Source organism: Polypterus senegalus, chromosome 1 (genome assembly GCF_016835505.1).
Source record: "Polypterus senegalus isolate Bchr_013 chromosome 1, ASM1683550v1, whole genome shotgun sequence".
Taxonomy (NCBI): Eukaryota; Metazoa; Chordata; class Cladistia; order Polypteriformes; family Polypteridae; genus Polypterus; species Polypterus senegalus.
Genome location: NC_053154.1, coordinates 211,668,054 through 211,688,639, shown reverse-complemented (window position 1 = coordinate 211,688,639; position 20,586 = coordinate 211,668,054). Strand labels below are relative to the sequence as shown.

The 20,586-nt window shown below is 36.5% G+C and overlaps 1 protein-coding gene across 1 annotated transcript in view; it reads left to right on the top strand.

Moving 5' to 3' along the window:
* The window catches only part of LOC120538916 (glutamate dehydrogenase, mitochondrial), a 60,250-nt gene that overhangs the window by 5,651 nt on the left and 34,013 nt on the right, over nucleotides 1-20,586 (top strand). Inside the window, exons 2-5 of the mRNA XM_039768531.1 lie at nucleotides 10,819-10,899; nucleotides 12,092-12,147; nucleotides 13,157-13,220; nucleotides 16,155-16,249. Of these exons, the coding sequence (XP_039624465.1) occupies nucleotides 10,819-10,899; nucleotides 12,092-12,147; nucleotides 13,157-13,220; nucleotides 16,155-16,249 (296 nt within the window). The remainder of the gene's footprint in view (nucleotides 1-10,818; nucleotides 10,900-12,091; nucleotides 12,148-13,156; nucleotides 13,221-16,154; nucleotides 16,250-20,586) is intronic.

Genomic DNA, 20,586 nt, shown 5'->3' with positions numbered 1-20,586 from the left:
TATTTGTTTTATATAACTACTAGACTAGTTGCCGATTTGCTTATTTTTTTGTGTTACTTGGATCTTTTTTTTTTTTTTAATAAAGTATACCGCATCTGTTTTTTGAATTGTTTAAAAGTACCTCTTGTGAAAGTTTTATAAATATACTTTTTTTTTCTTTTGTTTAAGCAAATATTCTATTTTTTTTGTCTTAATTACGTATTTGGTCTGTCTTGCCTTCACTACGATATACAAGTTTTCACTATTTATAGTCAATTTTGTCTTGTTTTGTTTGATAGTCGTTCTGTTGTTCTCTGTAATGAAAAAGTAAACATCAAATTAAAAAAATTGTTGACTTTTTAACATATTTTATCAGGCAAACATTAGATCGTCATGGGCACAGTACTTGCAGATAAAGGTGGTATTCTTAAACAAATGAGAAATATAATTGTCATAATTTAGATTAAGAGAATGAATACACTAACAAAAATGCAGATTTGCCTAGTGGAAAAAGTAAGTTCACATCTATATTATACACCTCTTCAATTCCATAAAATTAGAATCTGCTGTTATAGATTAGGTGCCAATGTTTAGACTCTCCTTAGGGAGTATGCCGGTGGAACCTGTCTTAATTAAACCAAATATCTAGATTTAGGTGTTTTCTTTGCTATTGGCGTGTATGGTGTCATCATGCCAAGATCAAAAGAGCTCTGCAAAGCCCTCGGAAATTAGGTTGTGGATGCTTATAAGTCTAATAAGGAATTTGAAACATTTGCCAAATTTTTTGGAGTCAATCATTTCACTGTAAATAAAAAAAATAAATAAATCTTCTACAAGGGGAGACACAGAAATTTCTGGAATTGTTTTTAAATAAAAACTTTTTATTATACAGTTTGCAACAATTACATTTTAGTCACCGTCAAAATGCATCTCTTGAGATTTAAATAGTTGTTCCAGCACTTCTTCCGTTCCTGAATTTCCTGTGCTCTTCTTCTGTTATCAGGTGTAGTGCCTCCTGCATTTTTTTTACCCCAGGAATTCTAATACGGTAGAATACATGTGCATGAATGAGAAGAAGGTCAGAGGAATGGTGAGGAAATCTTTGAAGCACAGAGAAAAAGGGACTGCGGAAGAGAGGTGAAGAAGAGCGTGCAGACAGGGTGGAGTGGGTGGAGAAGAGTGTCGGGAGTAATTTGTGACAGATTGGTACCAGCAAGAGTGAAAGGGAAGGTCTACAAGACAGTAATGAGATGGAGCAAGATGCAGAGGACAGGAAGATATGGAAAAATATGATCTGCTGTGGTGACCCCTAATGGGAGCAGTCAAAAAGCCATTCAGTCTCAGTTTTAATCTTAGGAACAAAAAAAGTCTCAGGCAGTGAGATGTGGCAGATTCGAGGTATGTTACGCAGCAGTCACATTATACTAGATGAACAATTCTTCAACTGACCACACAATGTGTCCAGGTGCATTGTCATTGCACAAAATGCAGCTCTGCATGTGGCATTCGTCGAGATGCTTTTTTTTCTGATGCTTTCCTGCAGACACCTCAGCAGCTGAGTGTAATGTCACTGATTAAGTCTGTTCATTAACCCTTTGTTAACAAGTCTATTAATTACAAAAAACACAATCCTCATTGTCTTGATGTTTGATATCACCTGACCTGCTTTTTTTCAGCTTGTAGAAAAAAAAGTCCCCAAAGTCACCTGCACAATTGTAGAAAAAAATATCAATAACATGCATCTCAATCACATCTGCAAACAGCCACTTGGAGGACTAATTAACAAGACTTTTAAGCATATGGTACCTAGTGGCATAGCTGATAACTACATAACTACGCCCTACTCCCATGATAGACCAATGGGAACTAGGAATGTTTTAGGTGCCTTCTTGTACAAATGGCATAGATTTCAATTGACTGCTAATTTGTCCAGCATATTTAGTCCAATAGCTGACCATTTGATGCTAAAAGAAGTCTCCAAGAACCCCAGAATTAAACCTTGGAGTGATCTGCAGGTAAATCTTAAAACTGTTGCTGTCAATTACATGCGTTTATAACCAGAAAGGGATTGCACAACTTTAACCTGCATATAAGGTGTTCAGGGAAAAAAAGCCTTGATGTCCAAAAAGAACATTAAAGTAAGAATTAGTGCTGGGTAGAGTTTAAAATTTTTAATCATGATTAATCGCACGATTATCTGCAATTAATCACAGACAATCGCAACAATCAAATTATGTGCAGAATTCAATAATGAACTCAAAAGTAGTGTATTGCGTTTATTTGGTTTGCAAACATTTTGAACAAAATAAGGTGCTTTTTAACAGCAGTATTTCCTTTACATGGTAGCAGTTAAAATATTTCTTGTAAATCTCAACTTAAGCATTAATGTAATCAAATCAAATATAAAACCAAAGCTATTTGCCACTGCCAGGGCAATAACTCTTTATCTAGTTTGTTATAGAAAAACAAGTTACCCTCAGAGTCCAGAGCCACGATCACAACATTATAACAGGCATCTTGCAAGCAACAGCAAGTTAACATTTCTAAATCTTGTTTTCTGAAAAGCGCACAAAGCAATGGTTTCACACATAATTCAACATTAAAAGTCTTTTTGCACAGTGGGCTGGCTGTCTTTGTGAGACAGATGCGCTGGGGTGGCAGTTGCAGTGAGACACAATATGGCTTGTACCTCCTGTCATCATGTCTGTCCTCCCAGGCGAATGTTGCTTATAGGTGCATCAGCTAAACAAACGTGTTCAGCACCATGATCAATCAGCTGATGCCTGTACCTCACTTTTTGTTTTCAAGTGATCTCAGAGCCCAATTCAGTGATACGAAAAAGGCATCCAAGGATTATTTTGCTTTGAACATTCACTTTGGTATCACTCTACATACCATTTTAGAAGCTGTTTGCTCTTCGCTACTCATGTACATGCAAGGAATCAAGGTCAAATCAACAAAGCTAACTTTCCTTGTAGCAAAAGTGTATCGAAACGTGCTGTAACACGAAGATCACTGATCTCTATTGATCGCTAGTGAGACTGAGGCTTTCAAAATAATAACAAAAACTGTGTTAACTTGCAATAAAATTGTCGGTGTTATTTAATTAATGCGTTAACGCGATAATAACACATTAACTTGCCCAGCCCTAGTAAGAATACCATGTCCCATTAAACAAATGCGCAAAGACCAGGGGCCTCATGTATAAACGGTGCATACGCACAGAAATGTTGCATAAGACCGTTTCCACGTTCAAATTGCGATGTATAAAACCTACACCTGGCTTAAAGCCACGCATTTTTCCACGGTACCTCATACCCTGTCATACGCAAATTCTGTGCTCGGTTTTGCAGACTGGTGGCACCCAGCGTCAAAGCAGTGCTACTGTTCCTGTGTGGTTACCCTTTATTTCTTAGAACCACATTCCTGACGCGGCTTTATAAATACACTGGAATTAACCGCATATTGTTTATTAGTGTAATGCATTGGACCTCATGGTTCAGAAACAGTTTCATCCCAAGAACTATAAACGCACTCAATCAATTGCTCCTTGTAGAACTGTTTGTACTTATAAGTACAATTACCCCACTGTAAACTTGCACTACAGTTACTGTATAATTTTACACAACCTGCGCCACTTTATAAAGAGGATATTTACATATGATGACGATATCATTTTTAAGATGAAGTGCAGCAAAATATGTTGATTATATTATACAGATAAAGCTTTAACTTCATTTAAATAATCTGTATTGTTAATAAATAAACATGTGAGGACACAGTGCCGCAGCGCTACCAAGTTCACATATTGTTCCTGCATTGCGCTGTATATTTACTGAGGCTGGTGCCGAACACAATGTTCCTTAAAAATTTTGAAGAATCGTCGTTGTAAGCTCACAGATGGCTTAACGTCTATTACAGAGCTGATTGTGTGGTGATTGGGTATTTGGGGAAAGAAAAGTAAGGACAGGAATTGGAGGTTAGTACGTTTGAAAGAGACAGGACTGCTACAATAAATTATTTCCTCGAGGGTCAAGCATGGCGCAGCAGCATCTTGTGTGAGACATGAACAATCACTGTGCCATCGTGTTCCCATGTTTAATAACATGCTTTCATTCCAATCATCATGAAAATTATATCACATATATATATCAGTATTTTAATTATTCAGAGAGCTGTAATATCAGTAAATGTAATGGATTCTGTGTGCTGTCGGAGAAAGAGAACGGAAGCACGAAGTGATTCACACACATAGAGCACATTGAAGATCAAATACAAAACAAAGCATTTAACATGCTACCTTACGATTTGAGAAACTAGTAAATTTAAATGATTTTAAGATGAAGTTTATGATGTTCTACTTTAATGACAAAATAAACTACGTGATTAAAGTGGAAATTCCGAGATTAAAGTTGACATTTTGTGCTTTTTTCCCCACTGTGTGCCTATTTTTTTTTTTTTTGTCTGTACCCTAATAAGCTCAGACTGTGGGCTACAACTCGCCTTTTCACAGCCACTTTGTGTGACTTTTTTATTTCGGGCACTGTGCGACTTTGTGAAGTTGAGCTTTCGAGTTTCTCCAACACGCTGTGTCACTCGATCAACTTCCTTTTGTTGATTATACCACTGTTTAAATTAACAAATAGTATGTTTTTCCTTTGCCTCCAATTGGCATTCGCTGAAATTCTTATATTTTCCCTCCATGCTTTTCCCATTGTCTTTTCACAGAACGCTGAGCTTAAGGGTTATTTATATAGATTTGCATATTCAGAGAAGCATAATTCTGGTAGGAATTGGGGCGGCACAGCAGGCGCATGCATGTACGTTACTTTTCACGCTGACCGAGATTTATGTAGTGGAAGTTGGAGTACATTTCGGCTTTTGTGCTTACGTCATGTTATAGTACGAATTCTATGCACGCCGTTATGCATGAGGCCCCAGGCCTTCTGGTATAGTGTAATCTGGACAGATAAATCAAATACAGTGCCTCCAGAAAGTATTCACAGTGCATTACTTTTTCCACATTTTATGTTACAGCCTTATTCCAAAATGGATTAAATTAATTTTTTTCCTCAGAATTCTACACACAAACCCCATAATGACAATGTGAAAAAAAGTTTACTTGAGGTTTTCGCAAATTTATTAAAAATAAAAAAATTGAGAAAGCACATGTAAATAAGTATTCACAGCCTTCGCCATGAAGCTCAAAACTGAGATCAGGTGCATCGTGTTTCCCCTGATCATCCTCAAGATGTTTCTGCAGCTTAATTGGAGTCCACCTGTGGTAAATTCAGTTGATTGGACATGATTTGAAAAGGCACACACCTGTCTATATAAGGTCCCACAGTTGACAGTTCATGTCAGAGCACAAACCAAGCATGAAGTCAAAGGAATTGTCTGTAGACCTCCGAGACAGGATTGTCTAGAGGCACAAATCTGGGGAAGGTTAAAGAAAAAATTCTGCTGCTTTGAAGGTCACAATGAGCACAGTGGCCTCCATCATCCGTAAGTGGAAGAAGTTCAAAACCACCAGGACTCTTCCTAGAGCTGGCCGGACATCTAAACTGAGCGATCGGGGGAGAAGGGCCTTAGTCAGGGAGGTGACCAAGAACCCGATTGTCACTCTGTCAGAGCTCCAGAGGTCCTCTGTGGAGAGAAGAGAACCTTCCAGAAGGACAACCATCTCTGCAGCAATCCACCAATCAGGCCTGTATGGTAGAGTGGCCAGACGGAAGCCACTCCTTAGTAAAAGGCACATGGCAGCCCGGCTGGAGTTTGCCAAAAGGCACCTGAAGGACTCTCAGACCATGAGAAACAAAATTCTCTGGTCTGATGAGACAAAGAATGAACTCTAAAGAATGAACAAAGAAGTTGTAAATGCCAGGCGTCATGTTTGGAGGAAACCAGGCACCGCTCATCACCAGGCCAATACCATCCCTACAGTGAAGCATGGTGGTGGCAGCATCATGCTGTGGGGATGTTTTTCAGCGGCAGGAACTGGGAGACTAGTCAGGATAAAGGGAAAGATAACTGCAGCAATGTACAGAGACATCCTGGATGAAAACCTGCTCCAGAGCGCTCTTGACCTCAGAATGAGGCGACAGTTCATCTTTCAACAGGACAGCGACCCTAAGCACACAGCCAAGATATCAAAGGAGAGGCTTCAGGACAATTCTGTGAATGTCCTTTAGTGGTCCAGCCAGAGCCCAGACTTAAATCCGATTTAACATCTCTGAAGAGATCTTAAAATGGCTGTGCACCGACGCTTCCCATCCAACCTGATGGAGCTTGAGAGGTGCTGCAAAGAGGAATGGGCGAAACTGGCCAAGGATAGGTGCGCCAAGCTTGTGGCATCATATTCAAAAAGACTTGAGGCTGTAATTTCTGCCAAAGGTGCATTGACAAAGTATTGAGCAAAGGCTGTGAATACTTACGTACATGTGATTTCTCAGTTTTTTTATTTTTAATAAATTTGCAAAAACCTCAAGTAAACTTTTTTCATGTTGTCATTATGGGGTGTTGTGTGTAGAAGTCTGAGAAAAAAAATGAATATAATCCATTTTTGAATAAGGCTTTAACATAAAATGTGGAAAAAGTCACGCGCTGTGAATACTTTCTGGATGCACTGTATAGAGTTGTTTGGCCACAGTATTGGAAGTATACCACTCTTAATAATGGCATTGTTTGTATGAAGTTCTGCTCTTTGCCAGGTGAAATATATTTTTTATGCATTAAGACTACAAAGAAGGAGCCCATCTCACTCATATTGTTAACCAGTATTTTGAGCTATCACAGTATGTTATAAAGGCCACTAGCAATTAGTGGCCAGTTGATACAGGCTAGTAGGCCTGGTTACTGCTTTGTTCCATTACTGTCTCTTCTAAAGGCTGATGGAACCAGCCATGATTTTTCTCTGCACAATTGGTATCTATTTATGTGGTAAATGTACCGGCTTTGGTATGCCTTTAGAAAACGTTTGGGAGCATCGAGACCACTAATTTGTTGGCACTTGTGTTATCACACAGGCAGCTCCTTAAGCTTTATTTCTCTATGTGGTATTTTTAATACACTCTTAATTTTTAATGCTCTCTTCAATTCTATAGGCTTGTTTTATGCAGTGCTTGCTTTTTTAGCATAATGGAGTGCCAGTTGTACTTGATCACAAAGGAAGAGTATGTACTGTCAGTGTTCACAAGTTTTAGAAATGTGTATCTATAGTGAAGCACATGATGTGGGTGAATATCAAAGTTTAAACCAGCTTTGTACAATATACTTAAATTAACTTTACAAAACAATCTAAGTTAATGCATTTTATTTGTACGACTTAAAAAATTCAGAGTGTTTTGCTGACAGAAAGCTTTTACAAAAGTGGTGTTTAAATAATGCGCACTCTCAGCAAACACTGAACTTATTTTAGAGAGGAAAACCAAATAAAACCATTCAAGTGCATTATATTAGTCCTAAAACCAAGAACGTTTTTTTACTTTTGACATTGGCAAGTCATGGCATGTGCACTACTGCTACAAAAGTCTTCCATGCATTTACTCCAATGTATTTAAATGTATAATATATTTATTTTGTCAGATTAAGGTTATATTAAACAAAATTTATTATGGAGCCTGTGTATTTAGTGTTTGTAAGCTTCCCATATGAACATCGTTCCCATGGTTACCCCTGCGTTAACCTCTAAAATGCTTGTATAGCTATGAGAGTTTTGCTGTGGCACAGTGCCAAACTTATCAGCTGGTATTCTATAATAGGAAAGCTTCTGTTTTGAAAAGCCTCAACAGTTTAGGTAGTCTGAAGTTCTGCTAGGGAAAAACAAGCAGTAAAAACTTTTTATAGTAGGATAGAGTAAATTGTTCAGATGCTTGTCTTTAATTTCTGGCTAATCAAATAGGTAACATGTACATAGATCTCTGGAAGACATTAGGAGAAGATGATAAAGTAGCAAATATGCTTAATTGCTTTTTGGTTGATTTGAATTCTACTGTTTTGAAGGTGTTTTATAGAGAACATTAATATAATGTGACAAATTTCAGTAACGCTTTATTTGGAGGGTGTTTACCTAATGACTTCATAACATATGCGTGAGCATGGAATGACATTTAAGAAGAAATACTTGATTAGTAATGAACAGTTAACATCAGTATTTGGAAGATGAAAAACAAAATATCATTGCTGTGAAAAAACTTTTTCACAACACTCCTCTTGTGAATAATATTATCATAAAATAATTAAATGTTACTTCTTAAATAATAAATGTTATTCAATAACCTGTTCATGTGTTATGAATCTCCATGTAGAAACCCTTTACTTACATTGTTAGCAAAATGTATTCCCCTATTGTACATTTAAAATCTTGAATTAGATGAAATTAAAGATACAGTGGGACAACTCAAATATTTCTATATCTCTATAAGTTACTAATATCTTCATTTGTTCACATGTAGCAGTCACGTTAATCAGTCTCAAAACGTCCTCAGACAAAAAGGAAGCATTTTAAAATGAGGATCTAGTGCTGATGCTTGTTGACAGTGGCATTGAATAAATGGAACATAAAAGAAAAAGAGTTGGCTATCATGACTGACAGTTCTGCTAATATTATCTGTGTGGTACAGCTTATGGAGATGCTTCATACTGGCTGCTTTTTGCACACACTTAATTTGGTATCGCAGGCTGCCTTAAAAATTTCAACAGTTGCGGGGTGTATTGCAAATTTTTTCCACCGTAGCAATACAGGTCCATTTTTTTTTTTTAATATTTCTTGAAGCAGATGTAACAGTGAACTGTCCTTCATATATAATACATGCTAAATCTATCTGTCTAAAGGTAATGTGGTAAATTAATGGGGGACACCTGTGAGAAGCAAGAATGAATGGGTCACTTTGATAGTCAGGTGCTACACGTCCATGTTTGCTGCAGAAAATCATTTCTAGTGCATCTTGAGGGTACTGGTGTGGTACTCACTCTGTGGTTGTGCTGATCAGAGTCTGGACAGCAGAGTAATACAGTATGCTAGCTGTAAGCTGTATTCAGAGCCATGAGAAGCCGGAGTGAGTTCAGTTATTTACTGAATAGTGCTTGATCTTTGTGAGATATCCCTCATTTTTCATTCAAATTTTGGCAAATTACAAATCAAAAATCTTTTGAATGTTTTTTCAAAAAATATCCCACATTAACAATCTGATTCTGTTTTTACCCAGCGATTTTGTTGAACTGTCGGCTGTATTTATTGATTGCATTTACCAACTCCTTTGTACACATATGCTGATTGCTTTGAATTAGTGAAATAACCTGCTGCCTTGCAGAGCAATAAAATGAGCCATACAGGTAATAATACAGTGGTTAATTAACATTGTTGCTATACAAATCCAGGAGACTCTGTGTGGATTTTACAAATTCCCCCAATTTTTTAGCATTGTGTCACTGACCCCTGACATATTTTAAGTTGTTCTCATAAAGTATTGGAAGGAAAACCTCTTTTTAGTCAGAAAAATGTACACCAGTATCCAGCTGGACACCATTTTGTAGGGCTGTGGCAGTGTCCCCTCCTGTTGCCCTTCATACAAAGGAGTAGATACCGGTCCTGCTTCTGGGTTGATACCCTTCTATGGCCTTGCCCAGCTCTTCTCGTGTAACAGCCTGTCTCTTGGTATCTCCTTAATACGACTGTGGTAAGAGACACAGCAAACCTTCTTGCGACAACACATATGGATGTGCCATCCTGGAGGAGCTGGACTAGCAGTAGACTAGCATGCTACCAGTAGTGACAAGGGCGCTAGTAAAATGCAAAACTAGAGAAGAATCAGTCGGGAAAGATAAGGAGAGAGCAATTGTGTGTGGCCATCACCTGTAAAACCACTCAGGTGAAGTTGATTCACAATCGCTTATGCTTCCTAACTAAACAGACGAATTGATATCTCTGAAGCTTAAGTGATTTGGTGTTAGAATGTGATGATTAAAGTAATTTTTTTAAACAGTATTATTTGGGGGTAAATAAACATCATGTAAATCCACAAACAGTGCAAAAATGGGAAACAGGAATTCTATAAACTTGATGAAACCAAATGTTTCCTTGTGTTAATAGATACACATATTACTGGTAAAAAAAGTCATCTTATTTGTGTCAGTCCAAGGTTTTTAAGTCTTTTGTTTTAACATTTAGACTGTAACTACATAGATGCCATTGTGAACTGCAAGAGTGTTTTTTAAAATTTATATAAAAAATGTTTTACTTAAACACAATTTCAAAATTATTGCATACTTGTTTTTTGTAAAAAAAAAAAATAATTTCAACTTGAAAAGCACCAAATGTTTTCTTGAACAGCTACTTTATGTTAATGTGGTCTTTTAATAACATGCATTTCAACAAAACTTTTTTTTCTACACTGTTTCAGTAGTGTCATATTGGAGAGATGTAGAGTATGCAGATTTCAATGGGGGATAGAAATTAGCATAGCCATGGCTGCCCAGTTAATTCAGTCTTTAAACCAATTTTTTCACTAAATTATGCTTTTATTTACTTGTCACGTGGGAGGAATTACTAAGTAAGAGAAGTTTCTAAGTGTCTAAAGAGTTATAAGTTAAATGATATAATTGAAATGTTTTTACATTTTTGTTTCTGTAATCCTTTACATAAAACTGTATACAGTTATATTCAATTCTTTGAAGCTACTTTTCTATGACTTTATAATTTTTGAAACCTTTCATCACTGTATCCTAGATTTTAAAAAAGAGGTATATGCAAATTGTGAAAAAACATAGCCCCTTTGTATGTTCAGTATTACTCTATGTCCATAATTGCTATTTTCTAATTGTATGTACTTTATTTTTCAGGTATTCGCTACAGTACAGATGTATGTGTTGATGAGGTAAAAGCTTTGGCCTCCCTAATGACCTACAAATGTGCAGTTGTTGGTAAGTACCACCTTATGATAGTAACTGGGTATGGCACAGCACTGATGGTATGGGTGTGTCATTACTTTCCAGTTTTTAGCTAGCACAGAATAAATTACAGGTATACAAAGTTTTAGCTAAATACTACTTTTTACTGATTAAGTCATTTTCATTTATTATTTATTTGACTTAAATAAATGTAAATCTATATTCTTCCAATAAAAATACATATATGAACATAATGTGCATCAAATAGATGGCCTGAATGGTATCTCACTCATATGAAAGTCAGTCAGTCAGCCATTTTCTAACCTCCTTTCTCCAGAATAGGGTTGCAGGGCATCCTGGAGCCTATCCCAACTAGCAAGGCAGGTACAAACACTAGACAGAGCACCTGTCCATCGCAGGGTGAGCGCACAAATTAACTCATCAGACACACTCTAGGACCAATTTAATGTCACTAATTCACCTAATCTCTCTGTCTCTGGACAGTGGGAGAAAACCAGATCACCCAGAGAAAACCCATGCAAACACAGAGAGAATATGCAACCTTTACACAAGGAAGGATATGAAAGTAATATGCCTAAATGACTATCCTCTATTGCTATGCATTGTTGTGTACCTTCACAACATTGTTGCTTTTTTGGATCTTGCTATTTTTACATCACCCCTTCCATATTATCATTTTTCTCATATAGCATCCATGTGGTTTAAGCACAATATGCAAAAACTAAAGTAATGAAAGAAGTACAAAGCTCATCTTGCTTCTTTCCAGCTTTCCCCCAGTCTGTTTAGACCAAAAAAAAAACGACAAACAAAACAACTGAGTACTGTGAACCTGACAATTTCATATGTTTTCCTAGTTTCTTTGTGTGAAAAACTCCTTGAATTAAATGAGTGCCCAGTTTATAATGTATGTTACTTTATATTTCAAAAATGTTCTGTACTAGTTTATGTATTGCTTAATGTGCACAGACTTTTTCTTGCTTTTATTCTTAAATAAATTCCCTCAGCTGAGAAAACAGAAACAATCCATCCATTTATTTGAATGAAGACACAATCACTTGTTTTTCTTGTTTTTATAAAGAACACTTTTTATAGTCTGTCAGCTACACTCCAAAACAAAAGGGAGATTTAAGCTGTGATGTGCAGCCCAGAACCAATTAATTCAAATTTGTGAATAAAGCTGTAAGACATATCCTTTGTCTTTCAGATGTTCCATTTGGAGGGGCCAAAGCAGGAGTGAAGATTAACACAAGAAATTACTCTGTAAGTCCATTGTTTGTAAGAGTTACTACGTGCTTGTGCTGAAATATATTTTTCACAAATAAAATTACTTATTTACTATTATTAAAAATTAAATGTATTTGTTTTGCAAAGAATTGCTTATTAACTGCATCACAATTCACATGCAGTTATAGGGAATGTTTTAAGTTTTGCGTTAAGTACAGTCTACTGTTTAGTCATTACTGAGTTACCAAGTATTGTACAGTATGTGGATTTCAATTTACAGTGCAAGGAAGTATAAACTACACCCCTAAAGTAGATCAGTGAATGGAATGGAAATAAAGTAACACATCATGTATGTTTATTAGAAGTACTTCCCAGGCTTCTTGTGAAGTACACAAAAGAAAATGTGACATCTGCAGTTTGGTGCTTTGAGGAAATTTTTCCAAATAATTTTATTCAGTTCGGCGATGTGGCCAGCCAGTTGACCATCGTCTTCATTCTTACTTTGCAATATAACAGTGACCATAAATACACTACCGATACCGTCCTAGATTAAACACTACAAATGTAGAGAAATTAATGTAAGGGGAACTTAATGTTATAGTAAAGAAGCTATGATCAGTAAGGTTTTCACTGCATGCATGAGTATTTAGTGTCATCTTGCTCTGTCTTTTACAATAATTACAGTAGATACCTAGTCCTAACTGATTTCATTTTATTTTACATTCAACATGTACCCTCTCCATAAATGTGTTTTCTATATTAATTATTAATAATATTTTGTTTTGACTTTGTCATGTTACTTTTTTTGTAATATACTTCTGTCAGGAGTGCTATGTGTTTATATAATGAAGACCATTATCAAACATAAACAAGAATGATTTGGAGCAGCACTGTTTAAAATGTAATATTTAAAAAAACAAACCAGCTTATTTCTGTGTTCATATATTTCCATTGTGTGCACATGCAAAACAAATTTTCCCAAAAAAGCTAAATTGTTATTTATGATGATGGTGATGATATAATACTTTTTTTTTTTTTTTAATAGGATAGCGAATTAGAAAAAATAACAAGACGATTCACTATTGAGTTGGCAAAGAAGGGTTTCATTGGTAAGTAAAATATTTCTTCGCAGATATTCTACTTGGAAGTTAAGCAATGCACTCTTAATTGCTAAGGCACTGGATCTCAAACCCCAAGATATTAGGCTCAGTTAAGCCCATTTTTGCCCCAGTTGTATTTGTCTGATTAGTGGTTTACTTCATATATATATATATATATATATATATATATATATATATATATATATATATATATATATATTTACAGGTGCCCCCTTAATTAAAAACTACTACAAGCTTTATGAAAATGTGGCTATGCAAAAGAAAATCATTTAATGCCCTTTTCCATCTTACCAACTGTAATGAACCTGAATTCTCTTGGTTTCAAAGACCAAGTTTGGGGCAATTTTCAAACATGTACTTCTAACACTGACACTTAGAGAGTATTCTATGACACTAACATATGAATTTAGGACTTAGCTGGGTATTATTGTATGATTTAGCCTAGTCTTAAAATCGACACTCAGTTCCACTAACGCAAAGTGTTTCTCATTTGCTGAAGATGTATTTACTCATTATACAATAATGCAGTACTTGTGATGTTTAAGTAGACCTGAGAAAAAACACGGAAAACATCTATTCATAGCTCAAAAACAGACCGAGAAGAGTGTAACATCTATGATTTTATCCAGTTTTTTAAGATTTGTTTGTTTTTACTTGCTGTAAAATAGAAGAAAATATAATGGAGAGAGCAGAATTGTGCCTATTAAGAAAGGAAGAGATTTTGCAGTCTATAGAAAGACCTATTAAATGCTTAAAGTACATTACAGTTCTCAATCTGTGCATTACACAATAAAATGTTATTGTCGTCATTCCAATGAAAAAGTTACTTTTGAATTACCCAGTTTGATTATAAACATTGTAGTCTGTGGCAACATTATGTGCTTGGTAGGAGCATGAGCAGCATTAAGTACATTTGGCAGCAAGTGATAATTAAACGTAAGAACATAGTTCAGTATGACTAGGATATACAGTACATTTATTTGCATACATATATTGGAACTTTTACCAACTAAAATGAAAGCTACATCTTCTGACAGATGTATGAACCCCTCAACTTTGAACATCAGTTCTACTGAGTATTTTGCCATTGAGAATGACTGCTTAATACAATATAACTGAGTATATGTTGCATGTAATTTAAAAGATCTTGCCCAGGATTTCATGTTATGAAATGATATGCGGGCGGTACAGTGGTGCAGTGGGTAGCGCTGCTGCCTCACAGTTAGGAGACCTGGGTTCGCTTCCCGGGTTCTTCCCACGTGGAGTTTGCATCTTTTCCCCGTATCTGCGTTGGTTTTCTCCGGGTACTCCGGTTTCCTCCCACAGTCCAAAGACATGCAAGTTAGGTGCATTGGTGTGTGGGTGTGTGGCCTGCGGTGGGCTGGCCCCCTGCCCAGGGTTAGTTTCCTGCCTTGCACCCTGTGTTGGCTGGGATTGGCTCCAGCAAACCCCTGTGACCCTGTAGTTAGGATATAGCAGGTTGGATGATGCTTGGAAATGATATGTGGCTTACATAGCCAGCCTGTGATGAGCCTGGCAGGGCTGTTTTTCGCACATTGGTACAGTTTGCTGCATCTGATTAATTTTTAAAGAACAATGAGTGTTATCCAGTGTCACTGACAACAATTTGGTAATTGATAATTATTATGCAACATTTAGTACGCAAAGTTTTAATTTGTGTAATATGTATAGACTCATGATGGTTCAATTACTATAAAAGTGAGATGGTTGAGGACATTATGTCCTTAATATTTTTTTTTTTAACTATAAAGTGCATTTAATGGATTTGAGCTTACACAAGCAATTTTGTCTTGATTACATGCACACACAAAACCCTAATAAGTAGCACACACAAAACCCTAATAAGTAGCCCAGTTAAGACAGAAACCGTGCACTTACTGTATGTTGCTGTCCTATGACAAAACACTCCGTCATTAAGATGCATTGATACAAATTTTTATGTTGTGCCATCTATTGGAATGACAAATGCAATGCATTTTATTACTACATCTGGTTGTGATGCGCCATCTGTTGGATTGACAGAGACATAGCAACCGGACAAACACACACTTATCTTTTTATTAGGGTGGATGGTACATGAAAAATAATTTTTCACCTTCAGGTTATATATATATATGCACAAAGTTTGTGTGTACCCAATCTAATTTAGGACAGTAAACTTCAATGTTTTAAACCATTGATAAACAAATCATGGAAAATCCTTAACAATGTAGACATACCCAGCATTGTTTATTGACTAGATTTCTAATCATTAGGGTATCACTTTTTGCAACTTGTTCTTTCGTGCAAGACAGGGTCTTGTTTAACCAGAACCTGTCCAGGTTGCAATGGAAGCAAGGTAGGATCAGGCCAAGGACGAAATAATAATCCATTGCAGGGCATATTTCCTAAAACCAGCTAGTATTATCCAGATTTTCTTTCTTTCTTTCTACATAAATATAATACATATGTATAGTTAATATATACATTAATTGGTTTGGAATGTGTTTTATTACTGATTAATTAATTTATTATTAGTTTACTCATAAAAACCCACTCTGACCATCACATCTTTAAATAATTTATAATAAAGATGGTCATTTAAAGTTATATAGACATGATAACCTGAGGCTCTTGGTTTCATTTTTAACATGTCAAATCCCTCAGTGGACCAAAACAAACCTCCTCTACACTTGCAGTTGATTGAATACAATAAGCATATTGGTATGGTAAGTTTTTAGTATGAATCATTACATTGTTGCATTACTAAGTTAGATATTTTGAGTCATATTAATTACCTGTTTATATAAATCTATTGGTATGTCTGTTATTAACCTGAATGTCCATTCGCTATTATTCTGTAGATTAATATGTATTTGTATACTAATAGATTTTCATTCTTCATCCATATTTGCAATATAGGCCCAGGTATTGATGTCCCTGCCCCTGATATGAGCACTGGAGAAAGAGAGATGTCCTGGATTGCTGACACTTATGCAAATACGATGGGTCACAATGTAAGTAGCATTATTTGAATGACAATCCCTTGAAAATATGTTCATTTGAACAGGAGGAGGTTGCATCTGTAAGCTCCATAAATGTTTTTTCATGTGCAGGCAGATATGTATAAACCAGACTGTAAAAGTATTTAATTGTAATATGTACACAATACAAATAATGAGAAGAAACAACACATTTTACTAGTAACAGGAAAATGCAGTGTTCTGTCAAGCTGCTGCTTGTTTTACTGTGAATGTCTACAGTGTATGTGAATGAGCCTGTGGTGGACTAGAGCTTCATTCAAGGATGGCTCCTGATTTGCATTGGATGCTTTCAGTATGTGAATGTACTCTGTTGGGCCATTGATCAAGGCCCTTAACCTGTAATTGCTTCGTCCTAGGTATGATTTTAATCTGCATCCAGCCCTGCAAGCAGGTCCTCCAGATTACTGGGAAAACCTGGGGGTTGGCAGCAGGATTGGCACTCAAACCACCATAAAACACTTCGCACTGTTCCAGTGTGGTGCACTCAGGTTTGTCGTGTGGTGCACATGCTCCCAACCTCTCCCCTTTCCAGTATTGCCTCCAGAGGATTAATGGGTTTATGGTTTACAAACTACAGTAATTCCTCCTTGATCGCGGGGGTTGCGTTCCAGAACCCCCCGCGAAAGGTGAAAATCCACGAAGTAAAAACCATATGTTTATATGGTTATTTTTATATATTTTAAGCCCTTATAAACTCTCCCACACTCTTATAAACATAATAGGTTTTAGTCATTACTTGCACTACAGCTTTTTTACTGTTAAAGTATACATCTACTATGTCCATACAGGTGTGTGTGTGTGTGTGTATGTATGTGTATGTGCTTTTTTTTTCCTTCAGTGCAACAGCTAGACTTACATAATTCTTCAGATGTAATTTTAAATATGGATTGCCATTTTAATAATGCAGTATTTGTTTCTTACCAAAACGTACACAGTATAATACACAGAAACAAATGATAAACACAGTACTCTTCTTTAAAAATTGCAAAGAAGACAGAAGACTTAACATGCTAAATAAGGTTATAAGTAAAAGACTGTTAAGCTAACTAGCCTATTGTTTAATAAACAGCAATTTCAAATTGGTCTTTATCTTTTTTCAATTAAAAATAAATTTGTACTTTAAACAAGCTCGCTGTCCAAACTCAGACGGTGTCCGTTTTAATTTAAAGCACAAAGTAAAAGTAGTTTTTCTCATTGTTTGTCTAATTGTGCAGGATGACTCCTCTACTTCTTTTTTCTCAGTTTGTTACTCCTCTTTTTTTAACGTAATGGCTCATATTCTTGTCGTCTCTCAGTCTCTTGTAAAAACAAGCTTTGACTTGCTTTTTGTTATACTACAGGAAATTTGCAGCACAAAATTGTGTGGTGGCTCAATTACCACAATACCTTGCGTAAAGGTGCACTGCAACTAAATTACTATAAAGCCGAGGCTGAAAAGATCTTTTTTTTTTGTGATCGGCCAATTTACAGATCCCCGATGTCTTTTTTTTAGTGAAACTCGGCTGATTTAGATCGAATTGATCAAAGCATCTGTAGTGGTGGCATGGCCAAGAACTGGGGCCTCATGTATAAACGGTGCGTACGCACAGAAATGTTGCGTAAGAACTTTTCCACGTTCAAATCGCGATGTATAAAACCTACACTTGGCGTAAAGCCACGCACTTTTCCACGGTACCTCATGCCTTGTCGTACGCAAGTTCTCCGCTCGGTTTTGCAGACTGGCGGCACCCAGCGTCAAAGCAGTGCTACTGTTCCTGTGTGGTTACACCTTATTTTCCTGACGCGGCTTTATAAATACACCGAAACTAACCGCATATTGTTTATTAGTGTAATGCATCTGATTGTAATTAACTTGTAACAATATAATGGTCCACAGAATGGTCAAACTATTCTAAATACCATAACTGCTTTAGCGTTGTTACTCTCTTCTTCTTCTTCTTCTAGCTTCTCCCGTTAGGAGTTGCCACAGCGGATCATCTTTTTCCATATTTCTCTCACTGCACCACTCGGAGTATTTATATCACTGTATCTGAGTGTGAATCACAACAGCAGCTGATCGGAAAGGGAATTATCGATGTACAGCTTTAAGGACACGCTGTCTCAGCCACTGCAAAACGTTTTAAAGCCTTTCCTGTACAGACCTTGCGGTTCAGACACAGTTTCATCCCAAGAACTTTAAATGCAGTCATTCAAGTGCTCCTTGTAGAACTGTTTGTACTTATAAATACAATCACCCCACTGTAAACTTGCACTACAGTTATAATATCGCACAACCTGAGCCACTTTATAAAGCGCGTATTTACATATGATGACAATATCATTTTTAAGGTGAAATGCAGCAAAATATGTTTATTAAATTATACAGATAAAACTTTAACTTCATTTAAATAATCTATATTCTTCACTGGGAGTGTCGTGAAGGATAGAATAATTAAACATGTACTACGAAGATATTTCAATGTTCTTTAAACGTTTTGAAGAATCGGCGCTAAGCTTACAGATGGCTTAACTTCTATTACAGAGCTGATTGTATGGCGATCGGTTACTTGGGGAAAGAAAAGCACTGACTGCAGTGACGGCTACGCCAATATATATTGAATATAAAACAGAAAGAGAAAATAACACAGCTAAGAACGCAGCGACAAATTTCGTCAAAAGTTAAATGCTTGTGTCATGAGCACGAGGCGGCTAGTGTCTGCAACATACGTGGCCTTCCACCGTGCATAAGCTACCTTACTGACGGGCGGGCGAAGGAGCCACCGATTCTTCCTCTGCCCAGTGCCACCACAAGCCTAGAGCTGCCCCTGAGTACTGCTGCAATAAATTATTTCATCGAAGTGAAACACATGTTTAATAATGTGCTTTAACTCCTATCATCATGAAAATGACATCACGTATACATCTCAGTATTTTAGTTATTCAGAGAGCTGTAATATCATGAATGTAATGGATTCTGTGTCCAGTTGGAGGAAGAGAGCGGTTTAAGAAGCAAGTAGTGATTCACACACATAGATCACATAGAGAAGATCAAATACAAAACAAAGCATTTAACGTGCTACTTTAATTACGATGTGATTTGAGAAACTGGTTAATTAAACGATTTTAAGATGAAGTTTATGATGTTCTACTTTAATGAAAAAATAAACTACGTGATTAAAGTGGAAATGTCGAGATTGAAGTTGACATTTCGTGCTTTTTCCCCACTGTGTGCCTTTTTTCTCTGTACCCTAATAAGCTTTCATATGACACTCAGTGGGCTTACAACTCGGCTTTTCACGACGACTTTGATATGTGACTTCTTTTTTATTTCCGGCACTGTGCGATTTGTGAATGTGAGCTTTCAAGTTTCTCTAACACGCTATGTCACTCGATCAACTTCCTTTTGTTGATTATACCACAGTTTATTTGAACAAATAGTATGTTTTTCCTTTGCCTCCACTTGGTATTCGCTGAAATTCTTATATTTTCCCCGTGCTTTTCCCATTGTCTTTTCACAGAAGGCTGCGCTTAAGGGCGATTTATATTGATTTGCATATTCAAAGAGGCGTAATTCTGGGTGGAGTTGGGGCGTAACATAAATCGCGTGCACGAGCGTTAGTTTTCACGCTGATCGGGATTTATGTAGCGGAAGAACGTGGAAGTTGGAGTATGCACAGATTCCTGCATCTGGATTTTTCTGTGCGTAAGCACATTTCGGCTTTTGTGCTTACGCCATGTTATAGTGCGAGTTCTACGCACGGCGTTATACATGAGTCCCTTGGTTCTGAGCTTAGTGGTTGCTTTACCACTACGGAAAAAGAAATATGCAGGTCAGTGATCTTCTAGCATGGTGGCCCCGAATTACAAACAACTTATGCACTATTATCTGATAATATTAAATGTAGCTTTTTGGTCATACTTTGACTAGTGTAAAACCTCATTCTCTCTTAATGTAACATTTTTCTCTCAAAAATGAGTCAGATCGTACCATATTTGACAGTTACTATTAAATTATAAATTCAACCTCTGAATATAAACTTAGCAGATTCTCTGTTATTATAGCTCTTAGTTATGCAAAATTTGCATGTGTTTTATTTAATAAATGCTCAGTGTTTTAATCACATTTGTCTCCATTGCTGTCAATCTTGAAGGTGACAAAGGAGGTACAATAAGCTGAGTTAATATATTATCTTTGGATCCAAGAATTAATTTTTTTTTAAGTTGGGGTGCATTTTAGGTTAAGCTACAAATCACATCAGTCAGAAAGCCACAATTGAACTTATGCCACCATGGCAGCATGAAAACTTAATTCAAGAATCTGTTTGGTATCA